The sequence below is a fragment of the Phoca vitulina genome, unplaced genomic scaffold, assembly GCF_004348235.1.
Source record: "Phoca vitulina isolate PV1807 unplaced genomic scaffold, GSC_HSeal_1.0 scaffold3, whole genome shotgun sequence".
In the NCBI taxonomy this organism is placed as follows: Eukaryota; Metazoa; Chordata; class Mammalia; order Carnivora; family Phocidae; genus Phoca; species Phoca vitulina.
The window spans coordinates 92782548-92805935 of record NW_022589706.1 but is presented as its reverse complement, the minus strand read 5'-3'; the positions used below and the strand labels follow the sequence as shown (position 1 = coordinate 92805935).

The window sequence follows — 23388 nt, the reverse complement described above, 5'->3', positions numbered from 1 at the left end:
TTCTAAATTGTCTTAATATAACCTGATTAATGAGAAGCAGCCAGTGAAATTACAAGATAATATTTGAAAAACTGTGTGTACATGCTTCTATATGAGAATCTAAGAATATTCTTAATCCATAATATGTAAGACGCCTCACTGGTAACTGGCCCAGAAACAGCATTAAGGCCACATGGCTCTGGAATTGGATTATGATCTGGTTCCTACATCTTTTTTTTTTTTTTTTTTTTTTAAGATTTTATTTATTTGACAGAAAGAGACACAGCGAGAGAGGGAACACAAGCAGGGGGAGTGGGAGAGAGAGAAGCATGCCTCCCGCTGAGCAGGGAGCCCGATGTGGGGCTCGATCCCAGGACCCTGGGATCATGACCTGAGCTGAAGGCAGACGCTTAACCAACTGAGCCACCCAGGTGCCCCGGGTCCTACCTCCTTTTTTTTTTTTTAAGATTTTATTTGTTTATTTGACAGAGACATAGCGAGAGCAGGAACACAAGCAGGGGGAGCAGCAGAGGGAGAAGCAGGCTTCCCGCGGAGCAGGGAGCCCGATGTGGGACTTGATCCTAGGACCCTGGGATCATGGCTTGAGCCGAAGGCAGACGCTTAATGACTGAGCCACCCAGGCGCCCAGTTCCTACATCTTTTGGTCATATTTTTCCTTGGTTGAAAAAATAATACAGTAGCATATGTTGTCAAATAAAAACCTTTTATGCTAGAGAAAAAAAGAAGAAGAGTATTCTGCTCTGATGAGGAAACATGCATTTAACTGTCTTTGATTCTCTGAAAAGAGATCAGAAGGAGAGGGGAAACAAACCACAAAGTAGAATTGTCCTGAAATATGTTTGCCTGAACCAGTTAGAAAACTGTCTTACACATTCTTTACTTAGTAGATCATGAGAAGAAACTTATGATGTGAAAGATTTAAATGGAGGAATAAATCCTAACGGAGCCTTGGGGAAAATTTTCTTTTCAGGGTGGATTCTGATAAGTATCTATCTTTTCATCATTAAGAGAGAACACTAAGAAAGCAATCATGAATGCATAGACCAGATATCTAGAAGTGCTGCATTGTGTTGTTATTTGCAGCATCATATTACAGTACGTACAGAGGTCACATAAGCCAAAGTAGGGATGGAGAGGAAAGTACAGGTGGATCAGAAAGACAGAATTTAAATAATTAATTTACTAATAGAAGGTAAAGAAAAAATGAAATTGGGTTCATCTGGTAGTTCTGATATCTCAAATAGGAAATGTAAGAGGAAGAACATGTTTATGATTTCCTATTTTAGTTTATATCTGTAGTGTTGCAACCTCCGTGTTATGTTTTATCTATTTATATATCTGCCATCTCTGATGGACTTTGGCATCTTGTGACATCGACTGTCCCTTATTCCTCTATCGTTGACACTTTGCATAAAACCCATGACACGGTGGCATTCAATATGTGTTTGATGAGCTTATGACTAACCGTGTGAGTTTAAGATGCATGAAGTGCAAAAAGGAAGAGATATCTAGTGGGCAGTTGAAAAAAACACTGTTCTTGAACTCAAGAGGTAGAGGTTCGTAACACAGATTAAGAAATACTTTATTTAATTGTATTTAATAAACACGTGTGTGATACTTACCGTGTCCTAGGTACCATTATAAGTGCTTCACAAATTAATAATCATTTAATCCTCCTAACAATCCCGTGATCATGCAGGAGATGGGCTGTTCCAGTTTTAGATGAGAAAACCTCAGAAAAGAGAGAATGATTTGCCCAGGGTCACACACCTGTTAAGAGGCAGAGCCGGGATTGCATTCTGCCAAAGCACCTAGAGAAAACTAACTGCTGTTGTTTAAATACCTCGTGTGTTTAAGCACATTTCTGTGTTCTATGTGCTTATATGTGTTATCATTTAATCCTCAACAATTACCTGAAAAACAAAGGTTTTTGTCTTACAGGTAAAGCTCAGGGGTTCTTTCTCATAAACGCCAAGCATATGAAACAAATGTCTTTCTTTTTTCAGCTTATTTTACCAGATTCCATGAAAGTATTACCAGTGTACATGAATTGTTTGTTAAAAAATTGTGTGCTGCTTAGCAGACCAGAGATCTCAACAGATGAGCGGGCATACCAGAGACAGCTGGTCATGACCATGGGTGTGGCCGACTCTCAGCTTTTCTTCTACCCACAGCTTCTGCCAATAGTAAGTACAAGGCAGTGGTGCATTTCCTAGAGGAATCTGGAAGGGAATCATATTTTGTCCCTTTCCATATGTTCTATCTGGAACATTTTGTTCTTAAGAAATTTAAAGTCACAAATGCCTTCAGAATGTGTCATGTGGGACTGAGAGCAGAGGCTTTTTAAGTAAGTATTATGCATCAGCATGTGTTCAGTGTGGCGCTGGTGATGGTGGGGGATTTGAGGTGTTCCTATTCCAGTGAATTGCTCAGATAATTGCTTTTCTTTCCTCATGCCCAAATTGGCAGATTGAAAAGTTAGTAAACAAGTTGGAGCAAGCCAACCTTCAGTTCAAGAAATTTACCTTATAGCATTAAAGGCAACTGATACATATGTATATGGGATCTTACGTGCACACATGTATTTGTTTCCGTACAATGTATGAATGTCTAAAAGTCACCACATTTAATTAGAATGGCTATGATTAGCCTTGACCAAATATAATTAAGGATTTACAAATCAGATATATTTGAGGCCACCTACACTGTGCAAGGGACCAACTTCACGTCCTTGGAGAATTTACTTTGCATGTACTCCATTTATTTGAAGTCAATCCTTGACGTTTTGTATGCCTCTGTGCTCTGCAACTAAGCTCTTTTTCCCTGAGACCTAGCAAGTTCAAATTACAATTGAGGGCTAGAAGAGGGGAAGACTGGTGGCTTCTTTCTAATTCCTATAATGAAGGTCATACTTGGGCTGTCAGTAACAGTACAATCAGTATTAGAAAGAGTTAAATTAGGTTGGAAATTAAAAGTTATTAATTCTTTCAATCAATATGAACACTAGAATTCTTACAAAATGGTTGGTTTTCAGATAAAAATGGATTAGCAACAATCTATATGCCAGACAAACTAGAACTCTAAGGGATAAGAACATCACCACTCCACTAAAATCCTCTTGCCAAGGTCACCGGTGGCCAGCATGCCGCTAAATCCAAAGCACAGTTCTTAGTCCTTCTCTTACTGTTAACAGCATCTGACACAGTTTATTTCTCCCTCTAGGAACACCTTCTTCACTTGACTTCTTGTTTCTCTGCTTCTCTGGCCACTTCTCCTGCCACCTCTGTCTGCTGTCAGAGTACCCTGGGGCGTAGTCCTTGGGAAGCTTCTCTTGTCTATCTGCACTCAACCCTGTGGGGGGCTCATCTGTCCTTTCAGTGTCATTTGTATACTGATTCCCATGCTTGTATCTCCAGCCAGACCTCTGTCCTGAACTCTAGATGTGTCTATCCTGTAGCGTACTGAGCATATCTCGGTGGGTGTGTAATGGGCACCTTAAACCAAGCCCTGAGCTCCTCTCTACACCTGCTCTCCTGCAATCTTCTCCATCCCCATTTACCTCTACTCTCTCTTGCCAATTCTTCAGGTCCAAGCTTGCAGTCACCCTTGGCTGCTTTAGTTCCCTTATGCATCACTTCTCATCCACCAGCAAACATGCCAGTTCTCCTTTCCAAGAATATCTAGGTTCTGACCACTTTCTCTCCTCATCTATCACCACTCAGATTTGAGCATAATCATCTCTCCCATGGACTGCAGCAGTACCCTCCTAACAAGCCTTGAGGCTTGCACCTTTGCCTCTCCAGTCTGTGTTCGGCATAGAAGTTAGAGTGATCCTGTTAAAATAATTATGAGCGCATGTCCCTCCACTACTCAGAACACTCTAGGATTTCCCATTTCAGGAAACACCAAATTTCCTACTGCCTTGGCCCAGTGCCATCTGTACTAACCTCCTCTCCTTTCTGTCTGACCTCATCTTTGTTACTGTCCACTTCCTCACTCTACTCCAGCCACCGTAGCCTCCTTGCTGATCCTGAAACATCTGAGACAGACTCTTACCTTAGGATCTTTGAACCAACTATTCCTTCCATCCTGAATGCTCTTCCCCAGATATCCCTAGGGCGCCGTCACTCATCCTTCAGGCCTACCCAAAGTTACCTTCCCAACAAGCCTTCTTGGACTAGCCTAGTTAAAACTGTACCACCAGCACTGACATGCCCTATCCCACTTTCCTGTTTTTCTTCATAGCACTTAACACCATTTAAAATTCAATGTTTTTTTTTTATTATGTTATGTTAATCACCATACATTACATCATTAGTTTTTGATGTAGTGTTCCATGACTCATTGTTTGCGTATAACACCCAGTGCTCCATGCAGAACGTGCCCTCTTTAATACCCATCACCAGGCTAACCCATCCTCCCACCCCCCTCCCCTCTAGAACCCTCAGTTTGTTTCTCAGAGTCCACAGTCTCTCATGGTTCGTCTCCCCCTCTGATTTCCCCCCCTTCATTTTTCCCTTCCTGCTATCTTCTTTTTTTTTTTTTTTTAAACATATAATGCATTATTTGTTTCAGAGGTACAGGTCTGTGATTCAACAGTCTTACACAATTCACAGCGCTCACCATAGCACATACCCTCCCCAATGTCCATCACCCAGCCACCCCATCCCTCCCACCCCCCACCACTCCAGCAACACTCAGTTTGTTTCCTGAGATTAAGAATTCCTCATATCAGTGAGGTTATATGATAAAATTCAGTGTATTTTACTTATTTTATTTGTTGCCTCTTATTCCTTCCAAAAAATGGTTAGTGTTCAAGGTAGCTTGAACAGTTACTGTCTAATGACTAGAATAATGCCTGGCACATAGTAGACATTCATTAAATATGCACTGGGAGGAAAGAAGGGAGGAAGGAGGTGAAAGGAAAAGGGGGAGAGAGGAAGAAAGGAAGGGGGAAGGATGGCAGACTTACTAACTCTCCTGTCTTTGCCTGCACAGCACACATTAGATGTCAAAAGTACAACCCTACCTGCTGCTATTCGTTGCTCTGAGTCCCGTCTTTCAGAAGAAGGAATATTCTTATTGGCTAACGGTCTCAACATGTTCTTATGGTTAGGAGTTAGTAGCCCACCAGAACTGATCCAAGGAATATTTAATGTGCCATCTTTTGCACATGTCAACACAGATATGGTGAGTATTTTTTTTCGTTGTTTTTGTGGTAATGTACAAATTCTTAAATGTTTTGTGTTCATGTGCAACCACATATTACAAAGTAGAAAAAACAATAAGGCATATAGTTCTTTATAAGAAAGACAATTTAATGCTTTAATGAATAACAATTAGCTGGTGTAAAGTTATTTGTATAAAGTATTCTCAAACAACCAAAATATATGACTTTAAATAGAGATTGCCCAACACTTTCAGATCATTTACTATGTGTTCGTCACTGCGCTGTAAATACTTTAAATACATAATCCCATTTAGTTCTCATAACAAATCAGTGAGATGGATATTGCTGTCAACATTTCATAGACGAATTACTTGAGGTTTGGAGACAAGTTCTTTCAGGTAGTCAGTAGCAGAGGTGGAAAGTGAATTCAGTTCTTATACTCTGTACTCTTCCTGGTGCTGACTTACATATTCAAGAGAATGCAGAAATCTTTCATACGTGTGCAGCTGCAGTCTAAGACTATGTCAGACTGAGTTGCAAAATAATGATCTTACGAAAGCAGGTTATATACCTCTTTGTTATAAATAAGTTATATACTCCTCTCATTACAAAAGAGATTGTGGATTTGATGTAAAATGAATACAAATGACTTTATTTTCAAAGTTCCTTAGGAAAAACCAGCAATTATCATTTGTTTGAGAGTCAGCATTTATTGCAGATCTTATTTATAGATCATCTTTGCATGAGCATCATTGCTAATGATGGTTATTGTCTTACTCTGCTTGGTGGTGGATTTCTTCTGAATTCACATGTAGAACTCAGCAGATAGTTTGTTCACTGAGGCCTCACTGGTTGGATGGTAAGATGAATGAAGTCTAGTTAACTCCCCAATTTCTGTTATGAAGGTAGATACATAATATCTTAGAAGAAGGGACAGGATCAAAATTCCAGGCTAGGTAGGTGGTCAATTTAGAGAGGTGCATATCCATTATGAATGTCAAAAAAATATTTTTAAAGGAATTAAAGGTATCCACATCCCATTAAGAAACTAGTTTTAAGGTGAAGATTTAGAAATAGTAAGATGTTTGCATGTGGTTAAAATTAAGGAATGATTAGAAATGCAATTTTTAAAAAATAAAAAAATTAAGATTCAATAGGCAAAGAGCTATGAATCTGAAGAATGTTTATATAAAATCTAAGGGAGCTTCCTCATCTGTCACAATGTATTATTGGAGTAAATGTTAAATGCATATTTGCTGAATCGAATGTTACATACGAGATCGCTGAAGTCTGTCTACCACAAAGCAGCAGATTGGTAGGTTTGTGCTTTTATCATGTGCCTCCTCTCAACCTCCTTCAAAAAATAAAACAAAAAAACCAAATGTCACTTTCATTAGAGATAGTTGGCACTTCGAAACATATATTTGAAGTATACTTACATTATTTGTTACAGAAAAAGATCTACCTTAATGTCAAAAAAATACACATAGGGGATGGAATGTGAATATTTTATAAATGAATTTTCTGCCTTTTTTTTTTTTCAAGACTTCTGTGAAAAATATTGGCCATGATATTTTCCTGAGACTTGTAACTTTGTGGTAAAACGTTCTACCTCGCCTTTTCAATGGCTAAGTCACAGATGATGTATTAACTTGATATCTTTTTTTTTTTTTTTTTTTTGAGAAATAAGCATTAGCATTTTACTCTGTCTTATTGGAAGAAATGAAGTCTAGATCCTTCATGTCCCCTGGAGGCCACATGCAGCTGGATGGTTATCTTTTTTAAACCATTAGCCAGATTTCAGGGACATCTCCGGGGCCACATTCCCCTCGAGAAATCAGCATTTGATGGTTTGTCTTAATTTTGGAACAGTGGTATTTGGATGGCATTTTCTAAACATGGTAATGATTCACAGTCCTGCGACAGATCCACTGAAGGAATAAAGTACATCCTTTTCTCCCATGACAAAGCCTTGCAATAGCCATCTTACAGAGGGATTAAACATCATGGCGAATGATCCAAAGATACTCTTTGCATAAAACATATACTTGTTGTGTCATTTCAGTGATGTATATGTATCAAATTCTAGAGAAGGATGTTTATTTTCAATAAAGTTAATTGGTGGAAATGTATGCCAATAAGAATGAATAATTTTTAGTGCATTTTTTTTTTCACATTTTTGGTTTTTAGGTAAACAAACTAAGCCAATAATCAAATATATGGTGTAGAAGGATTTTTTTTAACTTTAACATTCTAATAATCTCATTGCTGCTTCTATCTAAATGTTATCGATTACACTGAAACTTAAACTTTGGTTTTCTTAAATTTAGACATTACTGCCTGAGGTTGGAAACCCATACTCTCAAACACTCAGAATGATAACGAGCATCATCCAGCAAAAGAGGCCATATTCAATGAAGGTAAGAATGAGATTTTATTTTTTCCTTTCTTCAAGTGTTTATTTAAATTTCATTACAGACTTTTTAAATGCATGTCCTATATTTTTATAACATGATCTTTGGTAGAAAACTCACACTAACCTCTAATATATCTACCTACTCAACAGATGCAAACATAAAAAAAAAAAAAATAAGTAAATAGGTATCACCACAGGTTGACCATGGGTTATTTTAGTAATTATTAACTTAGTAATCAAGGAGAACTTCTTCATGGCTTAGTAGCAATTGATATCATTGACAGACTATGAAATGACTGCCGTCAGTGCTTAAAATTACTTAGTTATAGAACTATCATTCAGAAATTCAGAACATTTTTAAAATTTTATTTTTACAACTTTAGATTTGTGATCTCTGAGAAGTTTGCTATCCTAGCCCTTCTAAGCCTTTCAAGCGTTCAAGTTTGAGTAAAAGAATATAAAATGTCTATAACTCAGGAAAATGATGCCTTGTTACTAAGTCCCCGCTACTTACCTGTCTTCCTTCTCAAGCTCAATATTAGAGTCTCCTGGAGTTTGAAATGTACAGATGATGATGATGGTTTCTTACGGTGCTCCTCCCCGCAGAGGTGTAGGACACTCACCTGGAGACAGGCCTCTACAGTCAGGGTATTACGGGCCATTTTTCCCTGAAACATAAATGTGATATTAATCTAAGTCAACATCCTTAACTGTGAGAGATAGCGATGCGTACACACATCCACTTGAGGCAGAGCTGAGATAAACTGAACTAATGAAGAGCTTTATAATCTCTAGGATGACGGGGTGAACACAGAACATTTCTACAACTGTTCTCATACCACACAGCATCTACTTGGGTTCAGTTTTAGGGCAAGACCTAGAGAGGGCAGAGAAGGCTCACACTACATACATTCTTTGTAGGACACTCTCTGAATGCCTTGGAGGCATGTAATGCAATCTAAGGTCTCATGAAACAAAAATTGGAAACCACCGGTACTGAGTGCACAGCAATGATGATCCATCGTACTGAGTGCACAGCAATGATGATCCATCTACCTTTATCCCAGCTGCAGCAGCGGCATCCCCACCACTGCCCCATTTGCAGAGAAGAGGCTAAACATGGAGATCATCCTTGTGCTCAGGAGCCTCTCCTTCCAGGAAAAATAAAACCTGTTTCTCCTCTGCTTTCTCCCACCTGCTCTAATAGTGCATGTTAGCTTTAATAAGTCATGTTAGCTTTAATTATAAAAATATCTGGGATAAGCTCCAAATATATGTGAATAAGAGATAAGCAGTTGCATGTTAAATAATTTTGGCTTGAATATTTAAATCAAAGTTTCTTATGTGCCACTTACAAATGTATCTGCTGTTTATAAGACTAATTTGGCCTTTTCAGGGTACTATCTGTATAACAAATTTGAAAACCTAAAATCTACAGATGTTAGAGCTGAAAGGCCTGTAGAAGACACCTGGTCCAGCCACCGCCTTTCAGCTCCCTCCAGCACCACCTAACAGATATGAAATGAGGCTCAGAGGACCTCGCTCGCTCGGCTTCTGTCTCACAGCTAGATCAGCGCAGATACAGGCCTAGCCCCGGCTGCTTAGTCCAGGGCACGCAGCATTATACCTTTGGCTCTCACATTTGAAAATGGACCACACAAAGGGAATAAAAACACATTATAGAATCTTTAAATCTCTTTTAAAGAGTCAAGATTGAAGAGGAGAACAAAAACTGGAATGGAAGGGTCAAGAACAGCAAAATCAAATCCAGAAGGCACTGCTGCTTTCTAGGTTATGCTAATTAGCTTTTCAGACAATCGACCCTTTTAGACCTCGTCATTGTCTGCATGGTCTTACATTTGTGGGGGAACAAAAAAAAAAGATTTCTATCACAGGATATCTGGGAAGATTACCGAAATCAGATGTCTCACTGATAAATTCTAGTCCTGCCCTGCTCCAAGTTCTCTGTGTTCCAAGTGTTTGCCATTCTCTTCTTCCTCATGTGTTTTGTAGATTACTCCCCATCCCATTGGCTCCTTCCCAGTTTGTAAGCCATTCAAATCTACCTTCACTGAAGCTCCTGATTCTTCAAGATTCTGCTTTCCTTTTATTTCATTCTACAAATTTGTATTAAATACTAGCAATGTACCAGGCATTTTATCACCATACTTCTTGAAAAAGCCATCTGTCAAACTGCTTATATTCCCTTATTCCCATGTCTCCAGGTATCTGAAAGTGGCCAAACAGTTAAAGAAATTGATTCTCAATCCGTTTATGACAATTATAAAATTGAATATTACCTCTTTCGTCAAATTTTCTCTTCTGTCAGCTTTCAAAACGTCATATTCGCATGATGCTTCTTTCTCAACTGACCTTCTTCTTTGGATTCTTTTCGTTTATCTGCCCTTTAAGAAGAGTTGGTGTTCCCCTAAGTTGTATCTGCGGCTGTCTTCTCATTCAGCTCATTCTTTGGGGCGATCCTAATCACTCTCATTATCTATTTCTTATGAGGCAGGCAATGAGAAATGAGAATGGCTTTTGAAGTGATTGAGTCTTTAAAGCACCTTGTACTGTGGCCTAGAGAACATAAACTGGGACTACTCGAGATAGTCAGTTCTTCCATGAAGAGGGTACATAGGAGGCTGGGAGGGATACCAGCAATGATCATTTTAATATTCTCTTCCCACTCTACAAGGCTATGTCCCTCCTACAGAAATGGAAAGGGAGGGGGCTGATACAATATGGATTCCCCAGTCCATCCCAGTATTTTTCTCTTAGCTGTGTGGTCTACTCCTTGAGAAGACCACCAGCATGTCAAGACAGCTAAGACGGCTTGCCACCACTTCATGAATCTGCTTCCTGAGACCTTCCACCATACTTTCTGTGTCACTCTGAGACTAGTAGTGGGTGGTTCAACTTTGTAGAGACTCAAATGGTAGAGCCAGGATCTTTTTTTTTAAGATTTTATTTATTTATTTGAGAGACAGAAACAGCATGAGCAGGGGAGGGGCAGGAGAGGGAGAAGCAGACTCCTTGCTGAGCAGGGAGCCTGACGTGGGGCTCAATCCCAGAACCACGAGATCATGACCTGAGTCAAAGTCAGATGTTTAAGCGACTGAACCACCCAGGTGCCCTGAGTCAGGATATTTGTTATTTTACCTTAAAGCTAAGTTTCTGCCTAGGCTGAAATTCATTTCCTATTCTACTTCCCACCTCAGATCATAGCCAGACACCCTTCATCAAAGGAAGTTTTACAGTGAACACCATAGGGAAATAAATAACCCGGGTGAATGGCAGCAACAGCATATGCCCCTCAGATGTATAGTATGAACTTCCTCCCATTAATTTCCATAGAGAAGTTAAATTCTAAAGAAATAGGAGCCTCAGATCCTTCCCTTCACAATGTCTCATTCTGCCCAGTCTCAGCCTGGGCTGTTTCACTGAGGCCAGACCCACATTGCTCTTGCCCATCAGGGACAATAGCAGAGTCCTAGTGGCAGGTGGGAGAAGGTAGATACAACACCAGTAAAAAGAAAATGGCCTTGGCTTCAGGCTCAAGGAGTCTTAATCTCCTTTGGAGAAGTTTCCATTGAAGGTTAGCTGTGCTTCTCCATGTTGGGGTGGAGGCGTGCCTGTCCACATCGCTGTCCCCATGCCTGGCGGTGACACCTGAAAGCCAAGACATCACACCTGTCCGTATCCACATAGATTCGCTGAGCTGTGAGTGGTGGTGGCGGCAGCTGTTGTATTTTTATCAGGTCACGGGTGGTTTAAAGCTTATCAGCGTAGGGACAGAGACCAGGCCAAAGTAACATAAAGGAAAGAAAGCAAGTTGCGTTGACAGAATTATTCTACTTGATAACTAAAGCAAAAGTAGGGAGGGCCAGGCCCTCCTAGCCAGAATGGAATGTACCTTCCTCACTGCAGCTGGTAACTTCAGACCTTTGTGGTGGTTTCACCAGGTGAGAGGAAGTGAGGAGATGCCATGAAGCAGAGAGACATTGTTTTGTATGTGTGCGTCATTAACTCCACTCATAGCTCAATAGACAACAGATTCTGACCATTCAGATCATCTCTGACTTCCTGAAAACAGGAGTGAGTGAGTAAGGACCAGGAAGGGCTCCTAGTGTTCATGCCAAGACTGCCCCCTTCTGGGCTTCTTTCCCTTGCACCTCTTCCCCTAAGCAGCATTGTCCAACAATGCAAGCTACATATGTAATTCTGTATTTCCTAGTAGCCATGGCAAAAATGTAGAAAAGTCATTTTAGTAATATATTATTAACCCAGTATATCCAAAATATCATTTCCACATGGATAAGCAGTTAGTGAGTTTTGCACTTTCTTTTTCTTTAAGTCTTAGAAATTCATTGTGTTTTTTACACTTACAGTACAACCCAATTCCGACTAGCCGTGTTTCAAGTGTCCGCTAATCACATGTCGGCGGTGGCTACGGTACTGGGCAGCGCGACCCTAGATCGTTGTTATGAGCAGGGAGCAGGAATCCCCTGTGCGTCCACCTCTGTGGCACCTCCCAATTGTGTTTCTTTCTTTTTCTTTCTTTCCTTTTTTTTTTAGTAGATTCCATGCCCAACATGGGGCTTGAACTCACGACACTGAGACCAAGGGTCACATGCTCTACCCATGTAGCACCTCTCAGATCTCTTCCCTTTCCACCTTCACTGCCCTGGAATCCAGATCCCAATCATCTCCCACCTAGATGCCTCCGGCTGCTTCCTATCAAGTTTCTCTCATCTCATAGTGCCTTCTACCAGTTAACTCATTCTGTTCTGCGGCACTTTCACTGGATCCCAATTCCTACAAAAGCTCAGACTCATTTAGGTCGTTTGTCCCTAACCGTCCGCTGACTTTAAGACTGTTAATTCACATGCCAGCCACGTCCATCTTTGGTACATGGTACGTGGCACCCCACTATGGAATGCTCTCTAACCCCACCCCACCCCCATCCTTAAGGAAATCCTACCTTATCCTTTAAGGCTCAAGTGATCATTATTACTATTGTGAAGGCTTTGCCAAAGTGCTTTGCTTCTATTTCATTGTTGTCAGTTATAGTGGTATGTCTTGGGTTTCTGTGATTTTGGGGTCAGTGCCTCCCTCCACTCTGGATAATAGGCACTTTCCCATCATCGTCCAAGGCCTCACACACAGTGGACATTATATAATTTTGGTGAAATATAAGCATACAAAACTGAGCCACATTCAGAGAACGTTTATAACCACCTGCCTTGTTATTTTTTCCTAGCTGACAATAGTAAAGCAGCGGGAGCAGCCAGAAATGGTTTTCCGACAGTTCCTGGTAGAAGACAAGGGACTTTATGGAGGATCGTCTTATGTGGATTTCCTTTGTTGCGTTCACAAAGAGATCTGCCAGCTGCTTAATTAATTGAATCTTCTCTATTGTTGATGTTGCATTTCTAAGGAGATAATATCCTTCTTGGTGCCTAATTCTCCAGATGATACCAGGCTAGTTTTGATTTCTTGCTCATTTTCAAAATATCTTTCCAGGAGGACGTTTAGGACTTCAGCTTTGGTGCTCAGGTATAAAGTCAATGAAGGTACAATTGTACTTTTTAAAGGGAACAGTCTATTTCTGATTGCACAATTTTTAACTGTTAAAAGTGAGACAGTTTGCATTTCATGAAAGGCATAGTTTACAGAACTGTAAACATTCTCAATTTTCTTTCTTTGTGCTAGACATAAATTATTTTTCAAAATGTATAGATTTGGGGTAAAAGTTGTCTCGGCTCTCCCATTTGCAGTGAGGAAAAAAAAAAGCAATTTTTACATTATACCTAATTTTTTTAAACCATGTAACACCCATTGAACATGTTTTTCAACTTAAGGTCTGCATAGCAGACTTCTAATAACCTTGGAATCTATTTGGTAGAACAATTTGTGTTCTACATTGTTTTTTTTTTTTTTTCATGATTATATGTTGTGTATGTTAAAACTGTTTTCCAGTTGTTGTTTTGTCTATAAAACTGTCTTTATCTATATTCTTAATGGTTCTCTGTACAATTTTGAGGGTTTCTACCTGTATATAATGGATATTAACCAGTATCAATAAATCACTTCATATGCTCTTACTCAACAGGTAGAAATTTTTTAGGTATTTTGAGATTTTAAAAAGAAAGAAGGGTGTAGTACTCAGTGTCTTGGGAAAAAGTTGTTTAAATGGTTCACTAAGAACAAATTGGGAAAACTGACATTTTTTTTTGAGGGTTGGGAAGTGTTAGGTGAATAAATCAATCTAGGAAATATCAGAGACAATGTACTTGAGAAATGCATTTTTTAAACATTCTCCAATATGCCCTTGTGGGCAGAATAATAGAAATGGGCTATATGAGACCATTATTGTTAATGAATATACATAAACCTAGAAGGGTGGTTGTGAGTGGTCTGACACAGGCCTCTGCCCTGTATCTGCCCTGTTCAACTTTGGTATCAGTGATATGAATAAATAATGAGTTAAATATATTGAGTGCATATAGTGTCCTAAGAACTGCAGTATGTGTTTTGCGAACATTTATTCCCCATGATAACCCCAATTTTATTATCAGCCCCATTCACAGATGAAGAGATAGACTTGAAGTGATTAAATCAGAATCTGTCTATGATTACATGGCTAGTAAGGTTTATTTATAAATTAGTAGATGTCATGAAATTGAGTAGAAGAACAAATACACTAACAAGATTAAAATCTCTTCCCATGTTAGCCAACTGGCATGATGTTTCAGATCGACTTGGATGAGTTTAACAAGAAGAAATGTATAATCCTGAACTTGTGTCCAAAAAAATGCACATGCAAATGCTGCTTGGAAACAATGGTACTTAAAAAAGAACTGAGGGAGTTTGTCAGTGTGAATCTATAGTGTAAATGTAATCAAGTTACTCTATTCCAAGGATAGCCTGTCAGATGAGTATAGCAATGGCCCTACTCTACTCCAAGGTGAGGCCCACCTAGATGAGTGTTCAGTTCTAGGCACCATGCTCTATGTGAACTAGAAGCCCAGAGCACATTGCTTTTTATTCACTTGAAGGTAGTCTAAGGATTGTTTCATATGTTCCCTAGGGTATAAAACCAGAACCAATACATAGAAGTGACAAGGTGCTGCTCAATTGAAAGAACAACCTTCTAAGTAATTAGGTGCTCAAAGAATGTGCTGTTCTATGAGGTAGTGTGTTCTAACTTAAATATTGCACATCTTCTATGTGCCAGGTGCTATGCCCTTTACTGGAGAGACAGACAACAGTGAACAGCACAAACAAAACCCCTGCCATCTTTACAATTACAGTAGTTTTCATAAATGCTGTGCCATGCTATAGCGTTTTATCTTTCATATATATGAATGTTATATGTATACATTTATATATATATTTATGTATTTTATGTATATATATTTATATATAACATATAATAAAATCAGGGATATGTGACCTAGTCTAGCTAGGGGGCAAGGTCTAGTCCATAAAGATTTCCCATTAGTTATATTGAAGCTGGGACCTGAAAGAATTAGTAGACATTAGCTAGGTAATTGAGAGGATTGGTAAATCTTCCAGCAGAGGGGAATATATGCATGAAGGCTCAGAGTGCAACAGAGCATGTATCACCCTTTCAGTAAACTTGAAGAACTTAAACTTAGCTGGAACTTCCTAGGGAGAGACAAAGTGGCAAAAGATAAAGCTGGAGGAATGGGAAGAGTGAGTCCTGGTCAAGGGAGAATTTGGATTTAATCCTAAAGGTAAAGTCAAGACATTCAAACTGATTTCAGTAAGAGTGACAGGGTATTCTTTACGAAGATTACTTGGCCGTTGTAAGGTGGTAGAACTAGAAGCAGAGAGACCATTTAGGAGGTTGAATAGTCCACTTGAGTATATGGTGGCCTGCACTTGAAATAACGGGTTTTGACAGAAGGGGATAAGGAGGAGTTAGTGAAGGAGAAAAAGTGTCTGAAAATGATTTCTGCTTTGGGCAGCTGGGTAGACAGTGAGACCGTTCCCTCAGAAAGGAAATGCCAGAGTAGAGGCTGATTGTGTGTACATGTGCATCTCTGTGTGGTGTGTACAAGAGGTAGTAGTTTACATTTGTATGTGCTGAGGAGGCTTGAGAACTATGCAAGTGAGATAAAAATATGGGCCTGAGGCTCAGGAGAGGCCTCTAGGCTGGAAATTTGCAAGTCATCTACATACAGAGAAAAAGAAATAGCACAAATAGATGAAAAAAACAAACAAACAAACAAACAAAAAAACCCAGGGCAATTCTGTAGTGAGAGGGCAGCAAATCCCTGAGACAGACAATTAAGTGGAAACCTGAGGAGACTGGGGAGAAGGGCCAGAGAGGTTAAGAAGGAAAACCTGGTAAGAGGACATCGCAAAACCAAGGTAAGAGGGATGCATGGAGAGAGTGGGCAGCCAAGTTACAGTCTTCCCAAAGGGAAGTTAAAGACTAAAAGGTATGTTGGAATTAGTAAAAAGGTCATGGGTGAGTTTGGTGAGAACAGTTTCACAGGTCAGTGAACTTGAATGCTAGATTGGAGTATGTTGAGCAATGGGAGTCAGAGGGGAGGCAACTCAAGAAGGGGATGAGAGAGTCACAGAAGGACAGGATTTCTTATTTTAAGACAGTCAGGGATTTGACATTTGAATGCTGGTGGAAGGAAGCCAGTATTATGTTGGCAAAATAATTAATAGCGGTACTGTTTCGTCAACCCCCCAAAAATGTTGAAGACAAGACCGAGAGAAAATATTTGTAAGCGTAAGACTCTTGGAAGACCGAAGGTAATATAATGCAGAGTACAAACGGAGATTAGCTTTCAATGGGAAGAGAAACCCAATATATAATGGAAATGCTCCAATGAATCCTGAAAGGACTACTTGCCAAAAATGGTGAGTGCTATTCCATGGTGTTCGGGTACATCCCCTCCCCCAAACCTTGAGAAGCAGTGGAGCATAATGGGTTCAGGAACCATTGACATGGGTTTCTACACCAGCTCCACCTGAAATGGAACTTCAGGGCAAGTTAGAAACCTTTCTGTGCCTTGGTTTCCTACTCATTTGTCTCAAGGATTAGGTTAATAAGTGTTAAGGGCTTAGAATAGTCCCTGACAGTGGTATTTAACTGTTCATTGCTGTTATTAGTATCTTTTTATTAAACCTGCTAAAGATCATGAGAACTAGGACGAATCTGACTCCTAATTGTATTTGCTCTTATGCCATGAGTATCTTAACTGATAGCCTCAAAATCAAGCTATCTTTAAATGCTATAGAAATGTCCAATTAAAAGATGGTTTCAGAGATTAAAATAAATTTAGCAATAAGAAAACTGTAGCCCAAGCTGCTTTAAAATATTAAAAACCAAAACTTCAGTAAAATATAAGCCAAAGACAAGAATTTATATTTTTTATCTGGAGGAACCATTATGAAAAAATAAGAGTTCACTCACTCAAAAGAAGGCACATCTTTGAGGAAGTTACTAAATGGCACTACCTTCATTACTGCAAGTCTAACCTAATGACAGGAGACGGGACAATTAGGAATGGTATGTTAATATTTTTTTAATGTTCAGATGGGAACGTTTATTAATAAATAAGAGTACGGATCAAATTTTTAGCTCGTGTTTTGGAATATGCAAAGGTGTATGAAATTGAACTTCAGCTCCACTAGGAGGCATTATACACTAAAGTGTCTGAAACCTTTCAGAAAGGTTGGTCAATAATCTTTCAGAAAAGGCAATTTTTTGGGGAGAATTGACTTTGTAAATTTTAATTGCTGGAAACACAGGTGTAATCCTGACTCAATTGGATAAAGAAAAAAATCTCGGTGGAAAAAGGCAATAAAAATCCCTTAGTCATCATCTCTTATGGGTATTTCTTGGCCTCTTCTTGAGACACAGATAAGCAGCTTACTCCTGCCCTAAGCAGCCACTATGAACAGTTCTGTTTGTGAGAAAATTGTATGTAGCACATTGTTTTCCTGAAATGTTTCCTTTTGGTGCCAGGTTGTTCTCTTTTGAGGCCATAGGTGAAGTCTTCCTTCACTTGATAGCAGTTTTCAGAGCTTAAAGCTACCACATATTCCTATTGTGTCCCTTCCAGGCCAAACCTTTCCAATTCCCAAAGCATGTCCTTGTAAACAGGATTTCCAGAGCCATTGTTACCCAAAATTAATACATGAAAATCCAGGGGTTCTTGTAAGATTTTACTTATTTGAGAGCGAGAGAGAGAACACGAGCAGGGGAAGGGGCAGAGGCAGAAGCAGACTCCCCGCTGAGCAGGGAGCCTGATGCGGGACTCCATCCCAGGACCCTGAAATCATGACCTGAGCCGAAGGCAGACACTTAATGGACTGAGCCACCCAGGTGCCCCCATGAAAATCCAGTTTGTTTGTTTGTTTTTAAGATTTTATTTATTTGAGAGAGACAGAGGGCACGGGCAGGATGGAGGGGCAGAGGGAGAGGGAGAAGGAGACTCCCCTCTGAGCAGGGAGCCCAACACAGGAATCGATCCCAGGACCCTGAGATCATGACCTGAGCCAAAGGCAGATGCTTAATGGACTGAGCGCCCCTGAAAATCCAGTTTTAACTCACATAAAGCAAAAGCAAAATGACTAGTTAAGGAAATAATCATTACAACAATAGTGACTACAGGTGGTCTCAAGAGTACATGAGTTGTGCAAAATCAGGGTGTACTTTTTTTGATAACATTAAAAAATTGTTACCTGTCATCTAAAACTCTTGCAATAAGGATTTTCAATTTTAAGATATTTTATATAAGACTAGTTTCTTAAGTCCCTATTTTTCAAACAGAGGATTTCTCGAGTCCATGAAAAACTTTCTTTAAATATGTATTATTCATGTTTGAAAAATACTGTTTTAGGATATACCATGGGGTTTAGATTAATGTTACCCAATTAATGTTTTAAGGGCCCAATATTGCCTATTTGGAAAAAAGGCTATTACATTATGAATTAGGGCAAAGCAGATTTAGCAGGTATGAATTTACAGCGATACCCTCTAGTGTGCAAAAAAAAAAAAGGTTACGTTTTAAAAATCAACCTAATTGAACGTGAATGTCATTTCACAGGACTGGCAGAGAAGCTCTACTATCTTTGGCTCACACTGATGACTAGCGTCAAGGCCCACCTGCAGTCTCCTGAATTCCAGGGCTTCTCTGCTTCCACCGTGTGCTTGTGGGAGATGATATCCTGGGAACGGACACTTTCCTAGCCATTCAGCTATTTCCGAGTGAGGCCATCTCTCCCTGAGGCAGTGTTAGTGGTCAGCAGCAGTGTCCCAAAACTCCTGAGTGCCCTGAGTGCCCCCCTGAGCCAATCCTCAACTATCCTGTCCTCTCTCAAGCAACCTATTCTTAGGTCCATTATTACTTGTAGGAAGGATGTAGTCTTTTCACTTAAGCTGTCATTAACAAGATGATACAGATGTAGTTAAACCGTTTTCCTTACTTTATGGGTTACCTTTGGTAGAAAGAAAATTTATAACCTGAGGAAAGAATCAGGTGTCTTTAAAGTCAGATGAGAGAAAATTCATTCTATAAATCTGATAAGTGGTAAGGCAGTGGAAATTACTTTGTTGCCTCAGCCTCAAAAATAATGTTCTCTTGAGAGGAAAAAAAAAAAATCCTTATTAGAGAAACACAGTCCTCTTATGTAGCCAAGAAAGCACCAGCAGGAGGGAAAAGAAGTGGAAAGAGAAGGATATTAAAAATCCTCTGGGCCTTACTTCCAATTACTAAGCAAGCAAAGGAGTAAGGGACTATTTATTAGGCACCGACTATGTGCCATACATTAGAAGCTGAGAAAGCACATTGCTGCCTTTTTATAAATGACAAAGACTACTTTCTGAGAGCATAAGCAGCCGGGTTATAAGTCAGGACTAAATGAGTAGACAAAGGCAGGTACCTCTGGCAATTCTGCACTTGATTTGGGACAAGTGAAAGCAATCAGAAGTGGGAATATTCTCCAAAGAGGTTCTAATGCCATCTTGATCCAGTATCTTGTTAGCCTCATCTCACGGAGGAGATGGGATTTAAGATTCAGGAACTTAGCTGGCTGATAAACTTATATTTGTCCTTATATTTGCTTAAGTTTTGCTTTGGAATTATTTTTATAGACATGATATTCTTAATTATGATGATCCTGTATTCCCCCCTTATCTGTGGTTTTGCTTTCCATGGTTTCAGTTACTTGAGGTCAGTCACGGTCCCAAAGCAGATGATCCTCCTCTGACATATTGTCAGGTCAGCAGTAGCCTAACATGACATCACAACATCTCTATCACTCACCCCACTTCAGCTCATCACATAGGCATTTTTTTTTTTTTTTTAAAGATTTTATTTATTTATTTGACAGAGAGAGACAGAGTGAGAGAGGGAACACAAGCAGGGGGAGGGGAGAGGGAGAAGCAGGCCTCCCGCAGAGCAGGGAGCCCGATGCAGGGCTCGATCCCAGGACACCGGGACCATGACCTGAGCCGAAGGCAGACGCTTAACGACTGAGCCACCCAGGCGCCCCTCACATAGGCATTTTAACATCTCACATCATCACGAGAAGGGTGAGTATAGTTCAGTAAGGTATTTTGAGAAAGACCTCGTTCACATAACTTTTATTACAGTATATTGTTATAATTGTTCTATTATTGTTGTTCATTTCTTAGTATGCCTAATTTATAAACTGAACTTTATCACAGGAATGTATGTATAGGAAAAAACTTAGTATATATAGGGTTTGGTACCATCCCTGGTTTCAGGCATCCACTGAAGTCTTGGGACGTATACCCCATGGATAAGGGGGTACTACTATATGCTTAAAAATTTTTTTTTCAGTAAGACGTAACAGTAGAAAAGTAAGCTATGATCTGGAGCTCCTATTTACCATGCACAGAAGCCTACCTTTTTGGACAAGGCCAAATAATCCATCCACCTGTGTAGTTTTTATGAATTATGACCAATATTATTACATTAAAAGCCTCTCCTTTACTAAATATTAAAGTATGTGTCTACCCAGAAGTTGTCTTGAGAAGCATAAACCCATAAAATGACAGCAAATTCCATAAGACATTTAGGCAATTACCTTAGTATTTAACTTAACCAGTAACTTAACCAGCATAAACTACTAAACTGGCTATCTCTGAACAAAACTGATTTTTTGTCCTCTGCTTTAAGAAGACAAAACACTGAGAAACAAACTGAGAGTTCTAGAGGGGAGGGTGGTGGGGGGATGGGTTAGCCTGGTGATGGGTATTAAAGAGGGCACATACTGCATGGAGCACTGGGTGTTATACGCAAACAATGAATCATGGAACACTACATCAAGAACTAATGATGTAATGTATGGTGATTAACATAACATAATAAAATTTTTAAAAAGACAAAACAGAATAATGTAGTTACTCTTTTATGATCTTAACAACTGTAACTGTAAACTAAAAACTCGTACAGGTATGGGATTCTGTAATAGGTGTGTTTTTTGACAACACAGGCCTAGACCTCTACATCTTCTCCACTGGACAAACAAATGGCATGCAGTCGCGTCACTGTATGCCACTTTAAAGTATTAGTCCACATCTGCAATCTTTTATGAATGTTCCGAAGGACATCGACTACATCACACGCTTCCAAAGCTGATGGCTTCCTGTTCCAATTGAGTAACGTTTTTTCCCCTTCTTTTAATAGATCTAGTCACTGGTGGTTAGAGACCAGAATTTAAAATATGCATGCAGGATTTAGCTAACCAAACTAATTTTAACAAAAGGAAATGTAGCAAAGGACACAAATTTATTTGCCAGCATCTAAAAATCCGGGAGATTTCACATGGGTAGCTCAGACTTACCGTCTTCCCTGTGTGGTGACAACGAGGTGGAGCGGAGTAGTGATGTCCACCTTACCCTGGGGGTGAGCTCTCCTGTCCCCCTACCTTTCTCTCTAGTCTCCATGGGCCCGTGATCAAGTCAGTGGCTGTTTATTAAAGTGCTCTGTGCTACTCTGCTTTTCTTAGGGCTTGAAAAAACCCATTAAACTGGGAAAACAGATGAGATAAATGAAAGTAAATATTCCCACGTTTAATATGCAACTGAAGAATGTCAAAAAAGATAATCACTCCACTATAAAAGAGACTCATGGCTTGCTTCACCAATTTATATTATATGCTTGATTCCTGTATGCGTTTTATATTGTTGACCTCTAGATTCTCCATTATTTAGAATTATTTTTGGAAAACACCTACCCTATCCAATTTCACTATTAGCACCTCCAGACATAAAGACAAGAAGTGTAACATACACAAACTGATCATTTCAACATTTTGTCTAATACTGGAAAGAGGGTTTGCTGGAAAAGAATTATCTAGATTAACTGAGGTAGTTTTCTCTGTGCACTACAGCTAGCAGTGTTTGTATCTGAGTAAAGGATAGAGGCCTTGCGAGCAGGAACACTGTGGCTTTTCCAGAAAGGGAGTCTTCCATGGCTGGGAAGTCCTAGATTTACAGCTTTAGAACTGACTGACTACATATACTTGAGACCCAAGCTAAACTATCACCAAATATCAAAGACAGGATAATGCTTTTTAAAAAAATCCTACATGGACCCCAAGATCATAGGATCGTTCTAAGAAAGGCCCTTCTTATAAGCAAAAGTTTGTTTTTAATAGCTCACAAAAATATAAGACAGTTTTAGATCAAAAACTACTATTTAGAATGAGTCCCATGGGGCCATAATTCTGTCAAGGGAATAAAGATTAAACAAATCAGAAAAAATCTGGAACTAAACTTCAAAGACCAAATCTTATGTAGTTAAATTCAGGATGAAAGCAGTACAGGTTTTAAAATAAGCTGCTGAAACTAATCAGAAAGTTGTAATTTAGCAATTAAAATGAGTAGGAAGTATTCTGGAAGACATAAAAAGGAATCATTCCTAGGAACAGCCGTGACACAGGATCTCAGCTGTGGATGGCACACTGACACGCAGGCAAGGTCTTGCCATCAAAACTCCATCAACTTAAAATCAGACTATGGCATGACACTTACTCAGCTTTAGGACAGAGACAGACACGGAGTTTAAGTTTCCAGATTTATGGGCTAAGGACTCACAGGTGGCTCGCTGACTGACCTGAGCATCAGAAGAGTCTCTGCTGCTGCTGCGGTGCTGACCCAGGCCAACTCTGGACATGTGACCTGGCCGCCATAACCAGACTCTCCTCCACGCTTGATCCCTACTTCCCAGTCTGACACCTCTCACACTGTGCTGTTTCCTGGTGACCATTCCACCCTTGGACTGACATCTCCATAATCCCTTGGTCTAATCTGGTTCAGTAGTGTTTGGGTATGATATTCCCCGCCACAAAATCTGTTCTAGATGACATCATCAACTCCTCCACAAAAGAACTGTAGCACTTCAGGCCTCCTAATCTCCATCCTTTGAAGGGAACTAGGTAACAGGGAGAACTGTTACCAGTGAAAATAAACATCAATATTTGGGCTGGAATAGTTGGGACTGTAATTATGTACAATAGATATGCTGATCTTAGAACTTTTAAACTGAAAAATGTAAGGTTATTTCACAATTATTAGCTTCTATCCCCAATAAGGAATCTGTTAAGTGAAACAACTATAAATTAACTTATTTGGGGTAATTCCTAGATAATTTTTTGAAAATGTAAGACAAGTAAATAAATATAAAGATGATCACAAGCCAGAAGAGGTCAGATTAGTGTTTTCACTGGAAACGCTTCCTCAATGAATAAAGATTCTGTCATAAAAATGATACCCCAACCT

General features: G+C 39.5%; 1 protein-coding gene and 1 long non-coding RNA gene across 4 annotated transcripts in view; one reads left to right on the top strand and one right to left on the bottom strand.

Moving 5' to 3' along the window:
- Nucleotides 1–14081, top strand: part of SEC24D (SEC24 homolog D, COPII coat complex component) — a 99594-nt gene extending 85513 nt beyond the window's left edge. For all 3 annotated transcript variants that reach the window (XM_032401091.1, XM_032401092.1, XM_032401093.1), the window contains exons 20-23: nucleotides 2007–2186; nucleotides 4999–5190; nucleotides 7501–7590; nucleotides 12847–14081. In XM_032401091.1, coding sequence (XP_032256982.1) covers nucleotides 2007–2186; nucleotides 4999–5190; nucleotides 7501–7590; nucleotides 12847–12987 — 603 coding nt within the window. In that variant the 3' untranslated portion in view covers nucleotides 12988–14081. The remainder of the gene's footprint in view (nucleotides 1–2006; nucleotides 2187–4998; nucleotides 5191–7500; nucleotides 7591–12846) is intronic.
- LOC116630255 lies at nucleotides 6309–10543 on the bottom strand. Its single transcript, XR_004298901.1, has 2 exons — nucleotides 8101–10543; nucleotides 6309–6524 (listed from the first exon to the last, which is right to left on the bottom strand). It is a non-coding gene; the product is annotated as an uncharacterized LOC116630255 (long non-coding RNA).
- Nucleotides 14082–23388: the final 9307 nt, after the last annotated feature.